Below are 24,423 nucleotides of genomic sequence, written 5' to 3' on the forward strand. Positions count from 1 at the left end.
GTATGTCACTGTCCAATCAGCGTAAGGCCGTGCTCCATGAGGTACATGTTGAAAATCGCCCCTACTGCTCCCATTGACTCTGATGTAAAATCAGTTTTTTTTTCAAATTTCTGGCGTTACAATACAATCTCTTTGGGTTATAGGAGGGCTCGCCCCAACGTGCTTTTGTCATACGTAACGTGAAGATAGCTAGCGTAGCTAGCGTACCCCGCGCTAGTCCTTTTCAAGGTAAGCATGGCGAGTGTACGCAGTAGCCAACAGTGGGGGGCGGTCACTCTTGCCTGCATTCCAAACTTGAGAGCCCTGCAACGTAAAACTTCCCGGTCCTGTTGATTGTAATAATGTTAGCGACATACTGTATGAACCAATTCCATCTTATATTAACATTTAGTTGACGAGGACTGCAAGAGTAAGGCAGTCTCAGAGGCAGGATCAGAGACCTTTCATCGAGGCAGGGTAAAGTAAAATGACAGAGGCAAAAATTGATAAAAATGTTGGTGCATACTTGAAATTAAAGTGTTACTGCAACCAAACCAAAGCCATTTGTACTTTATAACTGGATGAGAATTGATAAGACAACCAATAAGGAACTGAATCGATAAGCGATGTCGATAATTCCGGAACCAGAATTGCTAAATTCTTAACAATTCCCATCCCTAATGAGCAGAGTGTCTGGATTTCCTTCAGAAAAAAATGCAACTTTAATTTTTTTTTCTTTTTGTCCTGTTTGTGTTTATGCATACAGAGCCTAAAGGTTCTTCTGCAACACCCAGATGACAACAGAAACCAGATCCGGGAGCTGGCCCAGACACTGATGGATGGAGGAGTTCTGGATGAACTAATTCAGCAAAAACTGGAAGCATTCAACACCCGATGGGATGAATTGATGGCAAGGGTAAGAAAATCTAAATCTATACATTTTAGGATATTTTGCCCAGATTGAAGGGGCACGTTTGATAATGGGAGCAGAGCAGCTCGAGTTGCCTGCCTGAACTAGCTCACAGGCATTGCTCCATTGTACCATTACCGCCAAAGGAGGCGGAAGAGTAACTAAACATCTGACACACGGAGCAAGAGAAAATCAGGAGATGGAGGGAGAGAGCTGGTGGTCATGCTAAGCTAGAGAACTAGACACACTACTGGAAGAGTAAAATGAGTCGAAACACCTTAGATCTACAGAAATGGGTACTAGGATAGAACAAGAAGTGTGTGATAGGGTTTACAATGTTTCAATATAAGAAGAAATTGAGTGATCAAAGAGGAGTGAAAGGTTCCACAGAGCGGAAACGAGTGAAATAAAGACAGACAATGCCATATTTAGAGGCTGTATTGTCAGTGCCCTGTTCTCTCCCGTTCTATGGATATACGCGGATCTCGAGTGATCTAAATAGCGTCCGAAGGACTTTCACCAAACTGTTATCGGTGAGTAGATGAATGTATTTTGTCAGAAATAAGGTCCAGGTTTAAAAAAAAAAAGCGAACTTCCCCTTTAAGATTAGAGTGACCGCAATTTTTTCCAAATCAAGAAAAAATGAAAAGAAAGAAAATAAATCAGTTTTTTATTTAAGAATTGAGTCGTGTCTTTCATACAAGGCCAAAAAGAGGTCTGTAGCTGCTACTTACGTGCATACATCATCCCAATGTCTACGTGCCTATCATGGAGTTCAAAGTTCTGTAAATAATTTTAAATCTAAGATTAACCCAGGGATGTAGTCAATACCACTTTTGTCAAGTCCAAGACAAGTCCAAGACCAGGACCGGTCGAGTCCAAGACAAGACCGAGTCCAAAAGACTCGAGTCCGAGTCAAGACTGAGTCCAGGACAGAAAAGAACAAGTTGTATGCATGACAGTATAAAGTAAATCATTTTGGGTTATTATTTGTTGATCTAAAAGCAAAAATAGTGTCACAACACCCAGGATTTGTAAGTATAACCATTCCCCTTGATATCACATAATCTCAAACTTTTCCCTTGAATATTGTAACAAAATAAAGACGCCTGGACTCGGTCGAGACCAAGAACCATTTTTGGCGAGACCAGTGGCCGAGACCGAGACAAGTCCAAGTCAAATACTAGCGAGTCCGAGACCATAAAAAAACGGTCTCGAGTCCGGACTCGAGTCCAAGACCGGACTCGAGTACTACAGCCCTGGATTAACCACTGTATGTTGTTTTCTCGTGTTGGTCCACAAATAGACTCAATCATCGGGATGTTCTTATCTATGAGGCTGTTCTTCTTTTGCTTTCTCCTCCTACAGACCTGCATTTAAAAATGTCCTGAACTGGACAAAAGGGGATTTAATGATGCTGCTCCCTTTGCATGGAATCAACTTCAGAGACACCTGAGGTTAAAGAGGCTGGAACAATTTTATCTGACTTAGAGGCAGAAACTTTAGAATCAGAATAAGTTCTATCGCCAAGAAGGTTTTCACATACAAGAAATTTGTTTTGGTGATTTGTTGAAGACAGTAGTAAAGAAAAATAAATGAGACACTCAAAAATAAATAGAAGAATAGATGTAAAACTGAAATAAAGGTCAAATATATACAGTATACATAAAATAAGTAATCATGATAATGAGTGTTTACATTGCACAAACTAATGACAACGTGGAATATTTACAAGAAAGATTAATTTTTACACTGTGCAAAGTGGTGGTAATGTGCAATAGTTCTGCGGTGTAGGAAGGGGGTCGGTGTCAGTGAGGCTTTTTAGCCTTGTTGACAAGGCTGATAGCAATTGGGGTCATCCAAACAGAAGTATACTGTAAGTGAGTAAGTATAATAGCTTAATGTGTGAACTCTGAAGGACTGCTAAGGGCCTATTTTATAATTTCATCACAAATGTCCCACTTTACCCACTTAAAGCATAAGTGTTGATAGGCCCACGATACATAATGTGTTTGTGATTTTTATTTATTTTTTTTTTGAATAGCTTAAAATAATAACAGATAGTCTTGCATTTATTTTATTTACCTGAGGCGCTTCCAACACAAGACAGTTAAAACAACACAGTCCGCTCTTTCATTTGTTCACAATCACTGCGTTAAGTGCCTTAAACACTATCTTTAAATAGGCAAGGTAAGTTCATTTGTAGAGCACAGTTCGTACACAAGGCAATTCAATGTGCTTTACATCTACATAAAATCACAAGAAGGCAAATAAAATAATTAAAACATAAGAATAATCATTAATTAATTTAATTAAAGAGTTCAGATAAAATACTTTCAGGTGTCATATGCACAGCTAAATAGAACTGTTTTCAGCCTGGATTTAAACATTGTCAGAGTTGAGGCCTGTCTCACATCTTCTGGAAGACTGTTCCAGACTTTAGGAGCATCAAACTGAAACGCAGCCTCACCTTGTTTAGTCCTGACTCTGGGCCCCAGCAGGAGACCCCTCCCTGAGGTTCTCAGAGCCCGAGTTGGTTCATGTGGCTCTAACATGTCAGAGATGTACTTTGGCACTTGACCATGAAGAGACTTGTAGCCGAGCAGAGCTGTTTTAAAGTCTATTCTCTGAGCGACAGGAAGCCAGTGCAGAGACCTGAGCACTGGACTAATGTGGTGGTATTTCCTGGTTCTAGTCAGGACTCGAGCAGCAGCATCCTAGATGTACTGCAGCTGAACTTTAACAGCTTACAGGCTGTTAAAGTTCAGATCTGAGTCCAATATTACCCCTAGATTTCTAACTTGATAATTAGGTTTTAGAGAGAGAGTCTCAAGGTGACTGATAACACTTTCTCTTTGTTTCTGTGGGCCACAGACAATGATTTCAGGTTTGTCTGAGTTTAGCTGGAGGAAATTGTTCTGCATCCACACACTGATCTGTTCGATGCAGCGACACAATGTATCTACAGGCCCGTGTTCTCCTGCCGTCAGTGACACGTAAATCTGAGTGTCATCTGCATAGTTGTGGTAGGACACATTATAGCAGCATATTAGCTGACTAATGGAAGGATGTACAGATTGAACAATAGGGGTCCCAGGATTGACCCCTGGGGAACCCCACAGGTCATAGCCATTTGGTCTGAGACACAGTTACCAATTTCAACAAAATATTTCCTGTCCTCCAGATAGGACTTGAATCAGTTTAAAGCACGACCAGAGATTCCCACCCAGTCTTCTAACCTCTGTAATAAGATTGCATGGTCAACTGTGTCAAAGGCAGCACTCAGGTACAGCAGAACTAAGACTGTGACTTTACTTGCATCTGTGTTCAGGCGGATATCGTTTGTCACCTTGATCAGAGCTGTCTCAGTGCTGTGGTGGGGCCTAAAGCCTGATTGGAAAGTATCAAAAGCATTGTTAGACAGGAGAAAGTCACTAAGCTGTTGGTATACAACTTTTTCTAGGACTTTGCCTAAGAATAGCAGGTTTGATATGGGCTGTGGTGTGTGTGTGTGTGTGTGTGTGTGTGTGTGTGTGTGTGTGTGTGTTACGAGCCCCTGCTTCTTATTATATATCATAAACTGAGACACAAGTATGTAGGAACTTGTACATAGAAGTGCAAATCAATCACTGACATCAGAGGAACATTGTGTTTAGCTCAAGGGGCTCAAGGCTATACTTAGAGGCATTATCCTTCTGTGTGAGATTAGCATACTCACTTGTAACCACACACACACACACACTCAGTCTCATGCACACAAGCTCACACAGATTCCCGTATGATGTAATTAGTCTGTTCAGAAGCTAATCTGGTAGACAGCCAGTCACCAGGGACCAGAGTGAAAGGAACGTTGCTGTTTATTTTAATCGCCGACGACAGGGGTTGGAAAATCCTTGGTTATTGGTATTTTTATTGACAAAGGTGGCTTTGATGTGGTGGCTCGCACGGGGACAAGATGAGAGACAAAGTCCGGAGTCCAGCCTTTAAGAGGGTAGGATCAGAGGGATAGTGTCATTTAATGGAGAGTTATTTGTATGGAGTTTATTCTTGTGTATAATCTTACGTTTGTGCCGAAGCGTAGTCGTCTACTGTGTGTGTGTGTGTGTGTGTATGTGCCGTTCTACATTTTGTTTAAATATTTTGGTATATCATACATGCTGGATTCGTTTATTTACACGAGTTGGAAAACTGAATGTAGGAATCCATGAAAACATCTTTAATATGTCTTTCGAGAAGCCGTTTCCTTTATTATGCGCAGCTTTGCTGTATGCTCACAATGTGTACCGTGTCTCTTGATTCCACAGGCGGCGCTGAAGCAGAAGGAACTGGAGAAGAGTTTACAGTGGACCCAAGAGAATGACAAGACACTCAGAAACATCCAGGAGTCACTGGCCAACACGGACCGCCATCTCACTGCATACCTGGCTGATCACATAGATGCCCAGCAGATACCACAGGAGGCTCAGGTAGCCCGAGCATAAGATTTTCTCGCACTGTTCACTTACACTTCATCATGCGACACTTTTGAAGACTGGGTCCACAATCTGTTATATGCCTCGTGTTTTCTTACTGAAACTGAATTCTTTTGCCATGGTCATATGGTAAACAGTCTCTTTTTCTAGTCCAAATGACCATTCAAAGCACTTTTACAATAGGAAGTCCCGTTCATTCACACAGTCATACAGCACCCATGTAATTTATACAGGGTTACAGGATACATAATGCCTTTCTCCATATGTTTATCCCCAGATTTTCTTCTCGTCAGCTCTTAGCTTTTAAAAACCAGGATGGATGTGTGCACATCTTCGTGCATCTCTGTCAGAACAATCAAAGCTGTAGGTTTTCCTCTACTGAATAAGATTGAGATACCGACAGCAGAAACGTACAGTCACACACACGCTGACCCTGCCCAGTTGTTTCTTTTTCTCTAAAATCTTCTTCTACACGCCTCCCTGTGCCTTTTTTTCTTTTCGTCTCCGACACGCCTACATCCTTAAGACTGACCAGACTATATATCGTGACGTAATGACCTGCTTTGATGAAGGGATAAATGGAAATGGGACATAAAGCACCTGCGTGTGTGTGAGTGTATGTTCGAGGTAGATGTTTCTCTATCTCTTGCTTATCCACGAGATATACAGGAGCAGAGGGGAGAATGGTAAGATAAGTGCTGTGGATGAGCAGCTGTGATTACAAGGCCTTTAAAAAAGGTAGGGTGTGGGTGGGGGGGCAGGATATAGTTTTAGGTTAAAGCTGCCTTTTGTCTCTCCTTGATACATCCTACCCCCTTGTGGTCAGACGGGGAAAGAACATCTGCAATCCATTTAAAGTGAAATTGGTTTTACTTTTATTCACAGACGCACCGTGTTCATTTCACCACTTTTCAACAGTTCTGTTATCTGTTTTCTTTATCGCTGATTGTTATAAGAGCAATAATTTGATTGTTATTAGTTCATTTAGGATTCGTGTAAAAGTAAACTCATATGTGTGCCTCACAGAAAATCCAGACAGAGCTGAGTGGCCACGAGGCGACCCTAATGGACATGAAGAAGAGGAACGAGGACAAGGAGGCTTCACAGGGTATAATCTCACAAGTGGACTTAACTCAGGTATACACTCGGGGGGGCAGCTAGAAATGGGCAGATCTATAAAGTAATAGATCAATTAGTATGTAGTGCATTTGTGCTGAGCTTTGTCTTAATGGGATTTCAGACGAGAGTAACACTCTTTTTACGACACTTGTTCCCATTTCCCAGAAAATGCTGACAGACGTGTGGACAAAGTTCCGTCTCTTTCAGAAGCCAGCCAACTTTGACTCTCAGCTGGCCGAGTGCGAGCGCGTGCTGGCTGGGGTCAAAAGTCACGTGGCGTTGCTGGACATCCGCAGCGTGGAGCAAGACGTGGTGCAGTCCCAACTAGAGCAGTGCATGGTGGGTAACTGCATCACAGGCGAGATCGCTGAATCGATTGAAGAGAATTCAGCTTCACGGCGCCGCTTTTTCTTTATGTCTTAACAGAAGCTGTACAAGGTGTTGAGTGAAGTGAAAGGGGAGGTAGAGAGCGTGATTAAAACAGGGAGACAGGTTGTCCAAAGGCAGCAGACTGAGCAACCCAAAGATCTAGATGACAGAGTCACTGCCCTGAAACTGCTTTATAACCAGCTTGGAGCGCAGGTTAGTAAGCACAAAAAAAACCCCGCACACGGACATGATCATGCAAGACTGAACTTTTTTACATAGAGATGTCAATCATATTAATGTGAGATGTTTGCAGGTGACGGAAAGTAAAGTGGAGCTGGAGAAAAGTCTGAAGTTGTCGAGGAAGTTACGGAAGGAGCTGAATGGGCTGACGGAGTGGCTCGCTGCAACCGATGCGGAGCTGACCAAGCGCTCTGCTGTGGAAGGCATGCCCAGCGACCTGGAGGCTGAGGTTGCATGGGCACAGGTACAATGCTGGCATTATCGTGACACTGAAGTGGGTGGCCATCTGGAGTTTAGGTGTTTAAATGTGTGAGGGCAAATGGAGATTTTTATACTTTTATCAGTGTTGTTTATCTATGGAAGTTTTTCTGTGCCAGTTTGAACACGAATTTCTAATATTGAATTTTTACAGCATCAAAATCAGACTTTACACTGATTTTTGTTTTTAGAAATTGATTTTTTTTTTACACTTGGTTTTTCAAATTCAAAGTCTGATTTGATGCTGTAACAATTCAATATTAGAAATTCGTATTCAAACTCTGATGGCACAGAAAAACTTCCATATTTATCCTTTTAATTAAGTGTAGAATTGTGTCTTTCTTTGCATCTTCTTTCGATTTTTGTTATGAGCTTTCTTCTTTGAGAACACAGACTTTTAAAACGTTTTTCCCACGACAGTTCTGATGTTGTACTGCTGGAACTATTTCTGCTTGGCACTTTTCTTTTTTACACCTTTTTATGAGGCCTAACTGTGTCCTAACTGGGAAAACCGCTTTCCAATGCCCAAGAAATACAAAGAATAAGATTCCAAATTCTGATGAGTCGAAGAGGATGGGTTCTTTTTCCGAGATGTGGCTCCAGAACCTCTTCACTCAACTTTCAGACTACATGGACAGACATAGACTGCAGATGGAGGGGTAACAGTGAAGAAGGCAGCGATTACAGCGCGTGTTAACAACGAATGGCGTAAACGTGGACCTTTTCACCGAGAAGGAGTGTCTCTTCTTTCCGGATATTGAACCGTTTACTTTGTCTTCCTGTCCATGTTGTCAACTGAGGGAGTTCACCTGTGTTACACGCCAACACCGTGTGTGTACTTAGCAAATAAATTGTGACCGAGCTTCAGAAACAAATGAGCCCACTCATGATAATCTCTGAGGATTTCTGCCACACATCTGTATGTTTATTAGCTGACTTTTATTTTGTTTAATTTGGTTATGTATCTATAACAATAGCATATCTTGAGTATTATTTTTTGCAACAGCAATATAATTTCTAGGGACGCAATGATAACACATTTTTTTAAACCGAGTACAAGTACTTACCTTTTAGTACTTGCCGATACCGAGTACCGTTATGAGTACTAATCATGGCCATTACAGTTCTTACAATTAAACACGTTTTATTTTCTTTAGGCATATTCAACCCAAATACCGCTGCACTTTGTGCATTTTAGTAATATAAAACTACCCTTATTGCCACATATTGTTTTAACATTTTAGCTTTCACAAGCACATTGCAGGAAAACTAAGCTCCTGTCACACTGGTGTCGGTTCTGTAGTATCTGAACACTTTAAGGAATACTGAGAACGAGTACACGCACATGGTATCAGTACCAGTATCGGTATTGGCGCATCCCTAATGATTTCCCTTTGATAGATAATAAAGTATTCTTGAATTGAATTTAACTGAATTAAACTTAATTGAACTTAACTGAATTTAATTTAATCCAGTTCAGAAAAAAGGGTTGCATCAAATCAATTGGCATACAATTGATTAATAAACATTAATTGATGTGATGTTCGGAAGCTTGAATGTTCCATATTGAATATGGTATCTTGTTTTTTTTTATTATTTCTCCATAACCAATAGAGCACATTCACAAGCATAAAGTTATGTACATGCCAATCTTTTCTATCTTACTCTCCTTGCTTCTGTAACATTGTGAATCCCCTCACTGTGGAACAAATGCAGGACTATCTTATCTTATCTCATCTTATGTTATCCCTATCTCGTCCCATTAGTCCATCCATGGGGAGATAGAGCGACGTCATCCACAGCTACAAGCAGTGGTGGACCTTGGAGATGCCCTCAAGGCTGTGCTGCGGGGCCACGGGGGCCTGGTGGATGACAAAGTCAGCCTGTTACGCTGCAACTGGATCGCGGTCACATCCAGAGCAGAGGAGTGGCTCAATCTGCTGCTGGTCAGAAAGACGATTTAAATCAGCATTAACATGTCTGGAGTTATTTTTCTTAATCGTGCAAAAAATCATTTCGAAAAGCTTTAGAAAAAAACCCAACGCTTAAAACAACGGTGTAACTGTTTAGAAGACCAGAGAAGTCCCAACGACTTTCTCTCTCTTATAGGACTACCAGCAACAGATGCAGAAGTTAGATGGAGAGATAGAGGAAGTGAATGGATGGATCCACAGAGCAGAAAAAAAGATGGATGATATTGACAGTCAGGGACCCAATGATGCTGTGCTGAAGGTTTGTTTTCTTTACAGACTAACTGCTTCTTTTGTATGCCATTCATTTCTCTGTTTTTTTATTTATCTTTTTATTCTTACTCTATTTTTCTGTTTCTCTTGAAAATTGAATTAATACTCCAAACTAGGCCAAAAAGAGATGTAGTTAACAATTAGTTAAATTTTTTGGAAAGGTGTATACAAACTAGGGATGGGAATCATTAAGAATTTAGCAATTCCGGCTCCATTATCGATATCGCTTATCGATTCGGTTCCTTGTCGATTCTCTTATCGATTCTCATCCGGTTTTATACTACAACTATAGTATATAACTATATATATAGTATATACAGTATATAACTCTCTATATATCTAACTCACCCTCACTCTTGCAGTCCTCGTCAACTAAATGCTAATTTCTGATGGAAATTATTCATACAGTATGTCGCCAACATTATTACAACAGGGCTCTGAGGTTTTGAATGCAGGCAAGAGTGACATCTACTGGGAGCCGGTTCTCGAATTCCCATCCCTATATATGACTATATAAATAATCTATATATATCTATATATATATATATTTCTTTTTTTTTTCCTGCAGGTGTTGCGTGCAGAGCTGGAGCTGACCAAAGAGAAAATGGAGGAGGTGAGAGCTTTGGCTCAAGAGCTCATGTCAACCAGGGGTGAGAATTGTCAAGCCCAGGTGGGACCGAAGGTGGAGCAGCTCAACCAGAGATTCGACATCATCTCTGAACGCATTGCCTCTGGACTGGTAGTCAATATTTGAATACCGTTATTTATAAATACTTGTTTGGTAGTCTTAATGTAAAGTCTGAATTTGGCAGCTGTGGCTTAGCTGACAGAGTGGTTCCCTTTCCAAAAGGAGGGTCAGAGACTGCTTTGAAAAGAAAATGGTCATCTATATCAGACAGGGCCGGCCCAAGCCTTAATGGGGCCTTAAGCAGAATTTCATTTGGGGCCCCCCTACCATCACCTCAGCTCCAGATGCCTCATTATTCCATAGGCTACACTGTTATGTGTGTAACGGACCCACAATCATTAGCATTATTTGTAATCATCTTACATTATACAGGTGTCATTCTTGTTTTTAACCTTAAAGGGATAGCAAACTCATAAATATGGTTTCATTAACTTCTACATAAAGAGTGATGTATAAGTATGGCTCATTAATTTAACTATTTGAAAGTAACATCAGCATGCTGGAGACTGCATTTATAGTAAAACACGTTAAATAGTTTAATTTCTTTCAGATGTGCAATGGTGTGCAAAATGTTCAAATGTTCAAGCGACCGCGTAGTTGGCATATGCGTTGGGCCGGCTCTGATATCAGACTCATTGTATTGACTTTAATTCTACAAATCAGACTATAAGATTTTAGGCCAAATGCATTTAAAACCCACTGTGTTTGTGACAGACGGCAGCATCAGACAGGGAGCTGGAGCAATACCACAGTCAAGCACAGGTCTGGTTGGAGCTCTTGGAGGAAGAAGCAAAACAGGGAGAAAATCTGAAGGAAGAGGACTTCCAGGAAAACAAGGTTTCTCCCTTTCGCACAAAGGAGCACTCAAGCTGTTTCGATTTATTCTGTGTGCGCTTACAAACAACGTGTTATGTGTGTGTGTGTGTGTGTGTGTGTGTGTGTGTAGAATTGTGAGGAAGATGCAGTGAAGGATTTGCTGTTGAAAGGAGAGAATCTGCAAAAGAGAGTACCAGATCAAAACAAGCGAGAGCAGATCCGAGTTAAACACAACCAGCTCAACGGCAAGTACAACACCGTTAAGGTAAGGCACTAACAGACTGAAACAAACAGAGTTGTGGCATAAGATATTAAGACATGTATTGTAGGAAAGAAGTAACCTTCGATTTTTGTTCCTTTTTTTTTACTAAGGTTTTGCATAATGATACCTTGTATTTTTGCTTTAATTCGGTAAAAGTAATGCGCTTTAATCAATTTGATGTTTAACAGCAGGAAGGTGAAAGATAGCAGGACAATCACTGTTGAAAAATTAAAAAAAAAAAGTGTACAACTCTGTGTGTGTGTGTGTGTGTGTGTGTGTGTGTGTGTGTGTGTGTGTGTGTGTGTGTGTGTGTGTGTGTACGTAGGACCTTCGTATACAGAGGAACAGAAAGGCATTGGCCATCGCTCCACAGTGGTACCAGTACAAAAGGAGGTCACATGATCTGTTGGCCTGGCTGGACGACATTCAACGCAGCGTGGACCAACTACCCGATCCCCCCGAAGGAGAGAGAGTCAAGGTGAAAGCTCAACCACACAGACCTCACAGGCACATACTTCATTTTTCTATCATTCCCACTTTCTCCATGATATTTCACACCTTGACCAAGTTTCTTTTTCACTTTATTAAAACCTACCTCTTAAGCTCACGACTTCTGTTCCATTTTTTTTCTGTTTAATGTGTGTCATGCTCTGCTTTTCATGCACATATTAATGGTGTTGAGAAATGTTTTGTTCCTTTGTATTGCTCCTTTCTCCCCCATCTGCAGCTTATAGATAAATGACATTTGTTGAGGCTTTTTGCAGTTAAGATAAACAGTTAGGATAAATAATGTTTAATTCCAAATAGTTGGTCCTCAAAAGCATGACTATATGTTTAAATAATTAAAGATGAGATTTTGACTGAATTAGACGCTTTTGTCTACATCAAAGTTTGCCTTTGAGACAGCAATATTTATTATTATTTTTTTTTTTTTTAAATTATCAACGGAGCCCGTAAGGGGACACTAAAGGGAAAAAAATATTTCTCACGCGCACGAGAAAATATGTCGTGCTCACGAGAAACTGATTTGCATGGAATATCCTTTCCACACAGAAGACCATTCATTTCAGTCAGCTACGTAGAAATGACAATACGTGGCTTAATTGAGCTGTATTTTCACCTTGGATTCGCTTATAAAGATATTGCAGCTTTGCTTGCCCGGCGTCAACATCGTATTATCTCCAAAAGACACTTAAAATGAGTTTTGAAGTCATATGATCTGTTTCGGGGCAGGGGATACACTAGGTTACTACTTTCATTCAGGAACAGCTGAAAACATCTGGCCAACTCCATGGGAATCACTTTCTCGTGAGCACCAGATACTTTCTTGTACGCACAGGAAACCAACATGAATTATTTTCCCTTTATTCCCTTTATTGTCCCCTTCCATATGAAGCCAATTTTTTAATTTCAGTTTTCCAAGAAACGCAAGCAGAGACCATATTATTGTGTAATCAAGTACTGCTAAATACTTCCTGTCGCTTTTTCTGAACTGACTCGCAAGTTGGTGGTTGTGAGATATTTTATTTTGAAAAAATAAAACTCGCCGACTGAAAAGTTCCATGAAATTAACTCTTTAAAAGAAACCTTCCATGAACTCATAAGAATCTTAATTAATATACATTCATATATATATATATATATATATAGATAATATGATATTTAGTCAACAAACTGTTGTATTCAGTATTTCACAGACTTACTTTGTATTCATACATTTTATCAGTTAAAACAGTTTCCCCTTTCGTGATGTATTGGACTTTTAATGCTGATTCAGCAATGATACATAGCTCAGAACTGTCCAAATAAATTAGGAGGAATCTAATCGAGGAACTGTTTGAGAGAAGTTTCAGGCCTCATCTGTTTTTCTGCCACCCCCTCTGACTTTGTATATGTTTTTCACTTTCAGATGATCACTATGACATTTCGCTAAGCAGCGGTGTCACCTACTTACCTCAGACTCGCCTGTCATTGCCACAACTGAGATTTCACAATGTCTGTATATCTACCTGGTCATCCATCTTATTCTCAGCTTTTCCAGTTACCTGCTTCTTTTGAGACTCTCAATTCAACTTCTCAGTTCGCACACACCACTTACCTCTCTGTATAAATCAGTGACTGTACTCCTTCTTTGTGTAAATAAAGTCTTAAGGCATTATGTGCCTCATACGTACAGCGCCGTATTCCTATTTTAAGTGGATTGTCAGGGAGCATCATACAGTCTGGATATACAACATACATTTTTTTTTGTGTATGTTTATGTTTTACACAGACAAAAATTATATCTTGTTCCTTGGATTAATGTGTTGATTTTTTTGTTTGAGTGTGTGACAGTCAGGAGATGATTTTTTTTTTTTTTTTTTTTGCACTCGTTTTTGTTTGAATTATGTCTTCATTGTCCCTGTGTAAGTAGGTGTTTGTGTGTGGATGTGTTTTCAAGCACACTCGCAAATCTGAATGTCATTAACCCACTCGGGTCCCAGCCAATTGCAGGTGACCTTCCCGGTTGATTTTGTCCAATAGGAAATTGGCTCAGAGTTCGAGAAGAAGAAGGAGGAGCTTAAGGAGGTGCAGGGCTTAGCCAATCAGCTCTCGAAGGCTGGAGCCGCCAATCTAGTGGAACCCTGCCAATTCCAGCTCAACAAGCGCTGGGTTGAGGTGGAGGGCAAGTTCATACCCTTCAAAAGACAATGTGTGAGTTCCAGTAGGCATCACTTCTATATCTACAGTACTAACAGAAAGTACTTTTTAGCCAAGATCATAATACTAACTTTTACGACAAACTAACCATAAGAATTTCAAAGGCAGTGCGTTCATACCTTTAGGTAGGTATAAGAATGGCATGAAATTATCCTGAAAAGCTGTAGGACCTTGCTACTAATTCTTTTTAAAATATGTAGCTGTAGTATCGTCATAATATCTTATATAATACAATTAACAATAATATCTCCAGTACACAGAAACTAATAATCCGACTCCAAATAATGATACCGATAGTAGGAATGATAATAATGATAATAATGATCGGCCAACTAGAGTCTATAACCCTATTTTAGTTGGATATGAAAAACTAAAGCTAACCGTGGTGCAAAGTGTGAAAACAGAGAACATAATCAAATAACTGTTGTGCTGTTCTATAAATGTGTTGCCAGAAACGGCTCCGATCACCTGTCATGTGATACAGACATAAAACTCAATAAAGGTTTTTTTCCTTCGAAGTCTCCGCATCAGTGAAAAAAAGTATATTTCATCAAACTTGGCGAATTACACTGGAATTAGACAACCTCAGGAAGGCCTTTTTTGTATTAAGCCACATGAGAAAGGCTTGTGATTTTCTTCATTTTTTCACAATCTTTAAAGTCCACATAAAGATGGAAAGATGGAAAGATTTATCAACTCTTTGATTTCTCACCCATGGGGTAGTCCTCGGCTCCAAGCCTTTTTTTTCCCAGTTGAAATTTTTTAGAAAACCTCTTACATATATGTTATCTCAATTAAAAACCATACCACTTTAGTACAACAGTATTTTTTACTTTATCAAAAGTAGATAAAACAGGGATGGTTTTATTTTTGTTATTTTTATTTTTTACTGTAAGAATAAGTACAATATAAACTACAGTTTGTGTTGGGCTGGGCGATAAAACGATAGCTATCGATGAACAACTTTTCCTCGATAGCGATATGAAACATGGTCGATCTACGTTTCGATAGATTACATTCGTCCATCTTTTGACAGACAATACGAACAGCCAGTGACAACGAGAGTTGCACCGCGCTGAACCAATCACGTGGCTGGAATGGAGCCATGCCAGCAGTGAGTCCTGCTGTGTTTGTTTGTGCTGCTGCAGCCGTATAAAAAAAGAAAATGAGTGCTCCCTCAAAGGAAACGACGGAAGACACAGCCCAAGGCGTAAGGGATGACAGTGTTGATAAGAAAGGCCCGAAAAGTTCAGTGGTGTGGAGGTATTTAGTTTTTTTTTAAGTCCGACACGAAACAGAGTAGTGTGCACTGCAAACTATGTTGAGCACATGTTCCGTCAAAGACGGGGAATACCGCTTTTTCCATCACAAGAAGCAGCGCCACCCGTTTGAGCACGGAGAACGCAAACTTTTTACAAACACAGCCCCGGAACAAGCCCCCCAATAACAACACCTGTGCAGCAGCAACAGGAGAACACAGTGTCTGCTTTATCCAGCGCCGTATGACAAAAAAAAATCTAAGAGACACTGTGATGTTACAAACGCAGTAGCTTATTGTATTGCAAAACACATGCTACCAATAAGCAGTGGAAAATAAAGGGTTCAAGTGCAGTTCAAAGTTATGGACCCGATACATATCGATATCGACTTATATATAAAAAAAAATATCGTGATATGACTTTTTTCCCATATCGCCCAGCCCTAAGTTTGTGCATGTAGCGAAGGTACATTTCAGTGTTTGCAAACAATGTGGCTCACTGATTTGTTTGTAATATATGTTTTAACAACATTAGAGCTGTGTGGAACTGGGGAATAAAATGCCCTATATTGATAGTTTATCTATAGCTTTGGCAATCGAGATATTTTCAAAAATGATAGTCTCACCTAAAATCTACAAATTGGCCGTATAGTACAGTACAGAGTTAAAAAAAAAAAAAAAAAAAAACTTTAAAATGGCTAAATAGTTTCTTTCCCCTAAAAACTAAACCAAGATAGCTTTTTTTGTTTTTGTTTTTCTTTGCTACATTCTTATTTATATGTCTTGTGTGTACATTTAAAGCACATTAGCATGTCCAAATCTCAATGGATGTTCTGTCTGGCTTTGTGTCATGCATGCCCCACTCCCTCCACTAATCAATCACGTTTCTGGCAGTTCCCTGATCGTCAAGTCACTGAAGATGTATGTATTTTGTCACATCCATCCACCACATGCACTTTTAACACAACATGGTATAAACTGTTTTACAGTACTTGGATCAATACACATCAGCATTGGGAGATTTACGAATGCATTTCTTCAATTAGTTGTAGTTTTGAGAATTTCTTTCGAAAGTCGGCATCATTTTCGGACGGTAGACAACTTTATGTCGATTTGTTTATTAGTTAAACAATAGTGGCTAAAGCTGGAAAGCTTAGGCACACATGTAGTCAAAGTGTATTAGACTGGTAAGTCACCAAAATTAAGCGAAAAAGTAAACAACTACGTTGGTTTTCACGAAAAGTAGTGAGGCATCGATGTGTATTCAGTCCAAGTTTTCAAAAAGAAGGAGTAAAGTTGACCGGATGATGAGAGTGGAGCATTCGAGTGTTTTCAAACAGGCATGAACCTTTAAGCATAGAATTTCATTTTTAGAATATATCTTTTAAAATCTTGATATCGGCTGCATCCCAACCCTCGTTTAGTTTAACATCCCCAGCAAGAGTCAGTCTTGAACTGATTGTGACTTTTAATACTTTTGCTACATTTTCTTGAGTGTCATTGTCAACTACATTTTGAAATAGAATGTCACATATGAGACTCAGCCTGTTACTTTTAACCTTTCCTTCTCATCATCAACATCCGCTCTGCTCGTTCAACGCCTACAAAACACACAGAGAAACCACAAACATGCACACGATGTTCAAAAGGCTGTAAATAAAAAAAAAAGAAATGTGTTGCCACGTTTGTCCGTGTATAGTGTTTACTGATGTTATTTTAGTCTTTTGAACCTATGAATGTGACTCAATAAAGAACTGATAATGATGTGTGTATCTGTCACACTAGGCTATACTTTTCTGAATCATGACTTAGCAACCTTGGCTCTTATCATTTTTAAACAATTTCTACAGTCATGTTGAAGTTCGCTGGAGTACACATCTTCTTGAATCTTTAGATTTTCAAAAATCACATGTTGAGATAGACTTTAAGATAGTTTTTTCTCAAGGTTTTTCCCATTTGCTTTCCAGCTATGAAAAGATCACTTTCAATGACTGCTTACTACGGAGCCCCCTAGGGGACATGGGGGGGGGGGAAATGATGGGTGAAAAAAAAAAGAAGAAAGGACTTTTCCCCGAGAAACGTTTCCGAGATCTCGAAAAACTTTTGCGAGATCGCGAGGTTGTATTTAGAACAATGTACATCTTTCGGGACCTCTCTTGAATTCAAGAAGCTCTCCAAGTCGTCCTCCATTCCTCCTCTTCTTTCGTAAACGAAACACCTGTCTGGTTCAGAATACTTTGTTTGCGGGTCTGTCCTTTTTTTTTCACAAATCTGGGGACAATTTCGTGTCCCCAAGGGGGCTCCGTGCTTGTCTTGTGTGAAAATGCGTTGTAAGGGAGGTCAAAGCAACTATCAGGCTTCAGCTCCTCACAGTTAGACCAACTGTCCATCTTTTTTGTTGCAAAGGTGAAGTTAAAAAATATGATAGATAAACTGATTTGAATACCAAAGATATCTTACGTTTGGAGGGCTTACCGGAATTGGAGAAATTGTTTGTTTAGTTTTGATTCAACTTTATTTCTCCTGGCTGAATTACTCTTCAGAATTAAAATCTCTTTTCTATTTTTGTAGGCGTTTTGGCTAAGAAATCGAGCAGCTTGATCAGAAGTTATTACTCAAAAGTAAAAATAAATACACACAAATATCTATGAAGTCAGTAAAAATAGGAAAAAAAATGATAAAATATGAACTTCAAAATCATCAACAATCATAAGAATCTAAAATTAAAAATGTATGATAACAAAATCAGATCTAAAAAAGCAATGACATGTAATAGTAGCATATTCTAGCTAAATGTACTTGCCTCCAAGTGATTTGAAATGTATTTGAATTTGAACAAATAGGCTGCCTATCATCCAATACATTTTTGCCGCTTGATGTCATGCATATTCAACATAAAGTTTCCCACTTCAGGCATTGGCAACATTTAAAAGCACAGACAAAGCAAAATATCCACCTGCAGGATAGAGCGTGCAATAGAAATCTATTTCTGATTATCACATTGGATGTTTTGACATGAGATTTTGATACATTTTCTACACTTGAACCTGTATAAAGATCGCAGGCCAGAAATATAGTCTTTGCTTTAGACTTTGATGTTTTGGTCTCTTGTAAATACTTGCATAAACCTTAATAGTATCTGAAAATAACAGAAATGTACAGTATTTTCCAATAGAAACCCAGAATGTCAGAGCTCCTTATCTTTAGCAAACGCAGTGCTACTAGTAGCCAGAGAAACTGGGGTGTTCAAGCTCTTGTTCAGTGCTTCCTTTCACTGTAATTAATAGATTTGACAATAGCATTTTACCAAAAAAAGGGTAAATGACCTTTTTTTTCTACATCAATGTCAGTATAATGTATTGTGTATTATGTATAGTGTCTCTGTGGCATCAAATGACTTTGATGAAGTCATAATAAGGTTATCAGAGTTATTTTGACATTTCTTCATGAAAATTCATGAGAAAAACTTTTTTATCAGATGTAAATGATGTTTTATGGAAATATCCACATTAGTGTTACCTTTATTTGTGATAATGTTTTAGAAAGTATACGGTTTGATTTTAAAAATTGTGCAGATACCGTTGGTCTTTTACTTCAAATTGTGGTAATTTATTGATTAAACTGAGCAGTCGCATGATGCTAAGAGACTGGACTCCAGTACCATTCCTTTTACAGACCTGAGTCTGAGCAATCATTACTTTCTGTTAGGATGCCAATATGGTAATATGAGTGTTTTATTCGGCAATTATCGGGTGACACAAGCATGATAATTGGGTGAACTGAACACGAGCAACCCCAGATAATCCCAGTATCTCTGCACTGTGGTGACAACTTTCTTTGTGTAGATGCTTACGTAAACTACTGTATCTCACGGTCATGGCAAATGTTAAATTCTTTGTCGCTCTCCCATTTCAATAGCACGCATCACGATACAGGATTTTATTAAAAAAAATTGCAAGTGATTGGGAAAAACCTTGAACGTGATCATGAAATACAATAGGTGACACTTACAGGATGCCATCATTGACATGGTTAAAGCAATCTAGGACCTCATTGATCAAAATTAAGAACACAGCATCCAAAAATGATCTTCAATTGGAATGTTTGAACATTACGATATACTTCCAAATGAAAGACATTTTTTAAAACATCTTTTAAACATTGTCTTCTGTAGAACTGAGTCACATTTTCTCGAATGGGTTTAGAGATAAACCTACTGAGGTCCAAGATTGGTGCGATTTGCTGTTCAATGTTAGCTGTTTAGACTATACCAAGCAATATGTCACATGTTTCTACATTTTTGAGACTTAACATTTCTGTCTTTTTCTGATCTCCCTCTGTGCTGTGTGTATTGTGAATGCGCACCGTCTTTTGTGCGTGCATACGAAACCAGGAGTACCTAAAAGAGCTGCAGGATTTGCTTCGTTCAGTGTCGGAGACGGACTTCAAGCTGAACTCTCCTGAATATTGGCCTGCTGCATATTATAACTTGCCTCAGCAAGAAGACTGCCTTAAGGTCAGCCCTGCTTCAGACAGTTTTTCCTGTTCTTACATGAACCTTTTGGTGTTTTATTTGCTCGCAACACACATGCATCCATGTTTGGCTGATTATCCGAGACAGGGTCGTGGGGGCGAAAGTCTAAGTAGAGACCCATACCTCCCTCTCCCCTCCCTTCCCGGTCAACTGTCTTCTTTTGATGTGGAGGAGCGGCGACTGTACTCTGAGCCCCTCCTGGATGACCACGCTCTTCACCCTATTCCTTAGTTTGAGCCCAACATCCCTTCAGTGGAAGCTCATTTCTGCTGATTTTGTATTTGCGATATCAATCTTTTGATCACTCCCCACAGCTCATGACCATGTGAGGATTGTAACGTTAATTGAACGCTTAGCCTTGCAAGTCATCTCTCCCTTAACCCTGACAGACCAGTATAATACCCGCATCATTGCAGATGCTGCCCCAATTCGCTTGTCATTCACTCACCCACTTGTGAACAAGACCCTGAAATACATAGACTCCCCTGACTCACCCCAAAACCTGGAGTGGGCAATCTATACTTTTCTGACTGAAAATTTTAATTTTAATGTTAATCCCAGCAAGCTTAGCACTTTGCTGCAAACCGCCCCAGTGCCTGCTCGATGTCAGGGCCACATCTGTTGCAAAAAGCAAAGGTGCAATCCAAAGTTGAAGAAACTAGAAACCTCTCAGCCCTTGTGCCTAGAAATTCTGTCCATAAAAGTTATTAACAGAATCAGTTAAAAAGGGCAGCCCTGGGGACGTCCAACCTGTGCCAAATGATTCTAATTTACCGCCTGCAATGAGAACCAGGCTCTCACTTTGGTTTCAACTGAATAGTCTGTAAAAAGAGGCCCAGTACACCATTCTCCTGCGGGATCCTGACATTAACCCTCTCCAAGTCTACGAATCACATGATGACTGGCTGGGCAAACTTACCCCCAAACCCACAAAAAAACAATTGAAAAGCAGCTTGGAACTAGAATACATTAAACATTCTAAATGTGTTTTAATCATTTAAAATGATTTTTCTTTTTTGTTATATAACCAATATCTTTTTCACCTCTTCAAACACAGGAGGTAAAGGAGAACATCCAAACTCAAAAAGGTCCAGTAGAGGGAGCACTGGCCTGCAGAGAAGAGATGAGGTCATGTGCTCGGCCACTTGAAAGCCAAAGAATCCAGGAGACTGCTACACTCCTCAGTACGAACTGGGACAAACTCAACAAGCTCTATCTGGACAGACTCAAGTAAGAAGGAAATGACAACACACATACGTAAATAGAACGTATAGAGACATAAATTGAATACATGTCTGTTAGTTGCAATGATAGTTCAACATCTACTCTCCTCCATTTGTGTGTTTATGTGCATCAAGGCGTTGGCAGGATTGCAGCACAAAGTGGCAGAAATTTTCTTCAGATCAAAAGGCTCTGGAAGAGTGGCTGAATAACGCTGAGGGCACTTTGAAACTGGCTGAGAGAGAGCCTGAGACACACAGGCAGCACCTCAGGGTAGCATGCATACACCTGCACGCATTCACACTCACACATACTAGCAAGTTGTTGACATGCATACATGTCTAGCTTTCTCTGTGGGAAATCATTGTACCTGTAAGTACAGTCAAATATGGGGCACATGCATCATCTAATCCACTTGAATAGTGATTTTGTCAAAGGGCGCTGTGGTTTTACAATCAGGATTTTCTCGAGCAATGAGGCGGTAATGCTGGTGTACTGATTTTCAGTCACATTTTCTGATATTTTTTGCTGTCTTAGAATAAAATAAAAAAATATATGTATGGAAATGAGAGCAGCTTCGTTGAGAATTTGGCTGCACTGATACACATTTACACTTTAATTTCATAAAAGATATATAAGAAAAAGAGTTAACTTCGATTCCTTACAGGACACCAATGCCCATTTGAGTCTAGTCTACTGTGTACTTGCAGGAATTATTGAATGCTCAGTGGCATTATCTGATGTGTGAGCCCGGTTTTGAGGTGTATTTCATAGAATTTCAGTTGCATTTTAAGTCTGATAGTTTGAGATCCATTGAAGCCATTCTTCCTGTCCGAGGCCTTCACTTCCCACATCTTTTCAACTTCCTCCATTTAGCCCTTGGTATTTTTTGAGCTTCTTATGTTCCTACTTCTTGATGTGGCAGTAGTAGACTCGCCTTTTTGTTTCAGATTCTGCAGATTCATGATAAAGCAATCCCTCCTGGAGGATGTAACACTCCCTAGCATGACACCTGGCTGTGGGATATCCCATCCTGATAGCTATCCTACTTCTTCTACTTCAGCTGGTGGAAAATTCCTTACTTAACCAAGGGTGGCAGAATTCACTGACATGTACAACCAAAAGAAGCAGCTCTGTCCATCACTTACTTTTACTAACTTTCATATTTCACATTCACGATATCAAAGAGTACTTTGCAACCCACAACCAGCCTTCCCCTTAAGACAAATCACCCACTATATAAAGATTATTAGAAGAACCATTCAGGAAAATAATTGGGTGTGTCTACAATCATGGCTGTTATTACAAACATTCTGTATAAAAATATAAAATAAAGTAAAAAGTATCAATATGATAAAGAATAAAATTAATTTTACATACTATCCCCAAAAGACTGATTTAATTTACAGATGAACGCATTTACCTGCCAAACAGGACCATCTTATGCAGAGCAATATTTAAATAAAAAAAAAACATCCAAGCAAACAGATTTACTCCATTGGTATCTGGATGCATGAACGAGTTTAGCAACGTGTGTTAGAACTGAGTGCCTGCATCTCCCTCACAGCTGGCGATTGCCTATGGGACGCCAAGGCATTTGTAGCAGTCCCGGATGGGTACATTTTCACCTTTAAGCCTGAGAATACTCCTTTCATGGTTTAGTTGAGATCATCCTATTAAATCTTCTGTCGTCAGCTTCTCTTGAGTACCATCTCAGGCAGGTAGCCTGAGCTGTGAGTCGTTGTTTGGCATTTCCCAGCATCTCAGGTATGGAAAGTTAATTGTATTTCAAGGAGAGCTTTTTCTCTCTGAAGCCGTGATTGCTGGCTTACCCCTTTCTGTTGCCTCGATCTTGGATTCCAACTCTCTTCTCCATAGGGGACACTGCCCTTTACTCCTCCTTGTGTTGTTCATCATGTAGCTGCAGCTGTGTCTTACATCAGCTTATTAGTCTCTGTGATAGTACCAGAAAATATAGTTTGCATGAAGTGCAGCATTCAAATCTTTTTAACAGACTTTCAAGAAGGTACTTTGTCTCATAGTCTTGGCAATGGGTCCCGCAGGCTTCAAGAATCTGTCTGCCTATCCCAGAAACCATAGTTTTTGTTTTACCTCATCAATCTCTAGCTGTGATAGAAGATTCAGTCTCCGAACATTTTCCACTTTGGAACCTGTACCCATAGCCGCTCTTGACCTGGTTGAAGAGGTCCAGGCATCAGAGGACCTTTGCCCGGCAGAGCATCTCTTTGAGGGCACTTTGAGGTTTAGTGCATAGGGGGCACCACATTGACTTAATACGGCCCTGCTCAGGTGTTGTGAAAAGGATGGTTTTTGGCAGGTATTTTGACGTGTGTATGTGTTTGTGTGTGTGTACAGGGAGAGATAGATAGACAGACACTAATAAACCACTTTTGCATTTAATTAATCAACTGCTCTTGTATGTATGTGAGCGCAGGATCTGACAGAGGCTATATCCCTAGAGGAAGTGGTGCTGGCCAAAGTAAACTCTGCGGGAGAGGACATCATCCAAATGAGCACACGAGATGATGCCGGTAACCTCAGATCGAAGCTTAAATTACTCAACACCCGTTGGGCCAGTGTCTGCCAACAACTCAAGGAGCGTGAGAGAAGGTGGGTGCATTTTTTTTTTGTTGTTGTTGTTCTGACTCTAGCCCACGTACAAACACATTCATCTCCGTTTGTTTTGCTGTGACATTTCTCTGAATCTTTATGTTATTGCGTTCCATTATTTCAATCTGTTTCTGCAGGCTGATCATACGAGTATGCATTTCCATATTTTTTGAGTTACGCATTCGGGATAGCACAAATATACAAGCTGGTTACGTGTCCTCTCTGCTCTGCACTCTGGCTGCACTGAAAAAAAAAGATATGACTACATAAGAGGCCCTCTTTTCTGCCCACAATGGCAGACATCTCTTTCTTGGATGCCATTGTGATAGTCTGGTTCTTGTCCTGGGAGATTGCTGATGTGATGCGAGGCCTCTTTTTCCCATATAGTCTTTCAGTACTGTTCATACCACAGCCCTGGGGGGGTCTGTTTAACACCTGAGAACCTTGCTGTCAAGAGTACACTTCTTCTCACTACTGGATGGTTTAGTGGAGAACGTTCTATTTATTGTCTTGGCCTCAACTTCTCTTTTGTACCTTCTTAAGCAGGTCGCCAGAGCCGGAAGTCTTTATGGGGCAGTTTCAGGTGCCTCAGGCATGGACAGTTTAATGTATTTCTAGAGAGTTCTTTTGCGGATTGTACCTTCTGAAGCTCTGATATCTCCTTGTTGTTGGAATACTGCTTCTTGCTCCTCCTTGTGTTGTTCATCTTGTAGCCAAGCATAT

The 24,423-nt window shown here is 39.9% G+C and overlaps 1 protein-coding gene and 1 long non-coding RNA gene across 3 annotated transcripts in view; one reads left to right on the forward strand and one right to left on the reverse strand.

Annotated features, from left to right (window-relative positions):
• LOC142391332 (uncharacterized) overlaps positions 1 to 24,423 on the reverse strand; it is a 397,679-nt gene that overhangs the window by 293,843 nt on the left and 79,413 nt on the right. The gene's annotated exons all lie outside the window — the stretch shown is intronic.
• The window catches only part of dmd (dystrophin), a 215,905-nt gene that overhangs the window by 119,294 nt on the left and 72,188 nt on the right, over positions 1 to 24,423 (forward strand). For both annotated transcript variants that reach the window (XM_075477434.1, XM_075477432.1), the window contains exons 33-49: positions 746 to 895; positions 5,194 to 5,355; positions 6,388 to 6,498; positions 6,646 to 6,819; positions 6,907 to 7,062; positions 7,163 to 7,333; positions 9,114 to 9,293; positions 9,457 to 9,579; positions 10,159 to 10,329; positions 10,993 to 11,115; positions 11,225 to 11,359; positions 11,682 to 11,834; positions 13,880 to 14,050; positions 19,708 to 19,830; positions 20,906 to 21,078; positions 21,207 to 21,342; positions 23,525 to 23,700. In XM_075477434.1, coding sequence (XP_075333549.1) covers positions 746 to 895; positions 5,194 to 5,355; positions 6,388 to 6,498; positions 6,646 to 6,819; positions 6,907 to 7,062; positions 7,163 to 7,333; positions 9,114 to 9,293; positions 9,457 to 9,579; positions 10,159 to 10,329; positions 10,993 to 11,115; positions 11,225 to 11,359; positions 11,682 to 11,834; positions 13,880 to 14,050; positions 19,708 to 19,830; positions 20,906 to 21,078; positions 21,207 to 21,342; positions 23,525 to 23,700 — 2,588 coding nt within the window. The remainder of the gene's footprint in view (positions 1 to 745; positions 896 to 5,193; positions 5,356 to 6,387; positions 6,499 to 6,645; positions 6,820 to 6,906; positions 7,063 to 7,162; positions 7,334 to 9,113; positions 9,294 to 9,456; positions 9,580 to 10,158; positions 10,330 to 10,992; positions 11,116 to 11,224; positions 11,360 to 11,681; positions 11,835 to 13,879; positions 14,051 to 19,707; positions 19,831 to 20,905; positions 21,079 to 21,206; positions 21,343 to 23,524; positions 23,701 to 24,423) is intronic.

Source organism: Odontesthes bonariensis, chromosome 11 (assembly GCF_027942865.1).
Source record: "Odontesthes bonariensis isolate fOdoBon6 chromosome 11, fOdoBon6.hap1, whole genome shotgun sequence".
NCBI classification, from domain to species: Eukaryota; Metazoa; Chordata; class Actinopteri; order Atheriniformes; family Atherinopsidae; genus Odontesthes; species Odontesthes bonariensis.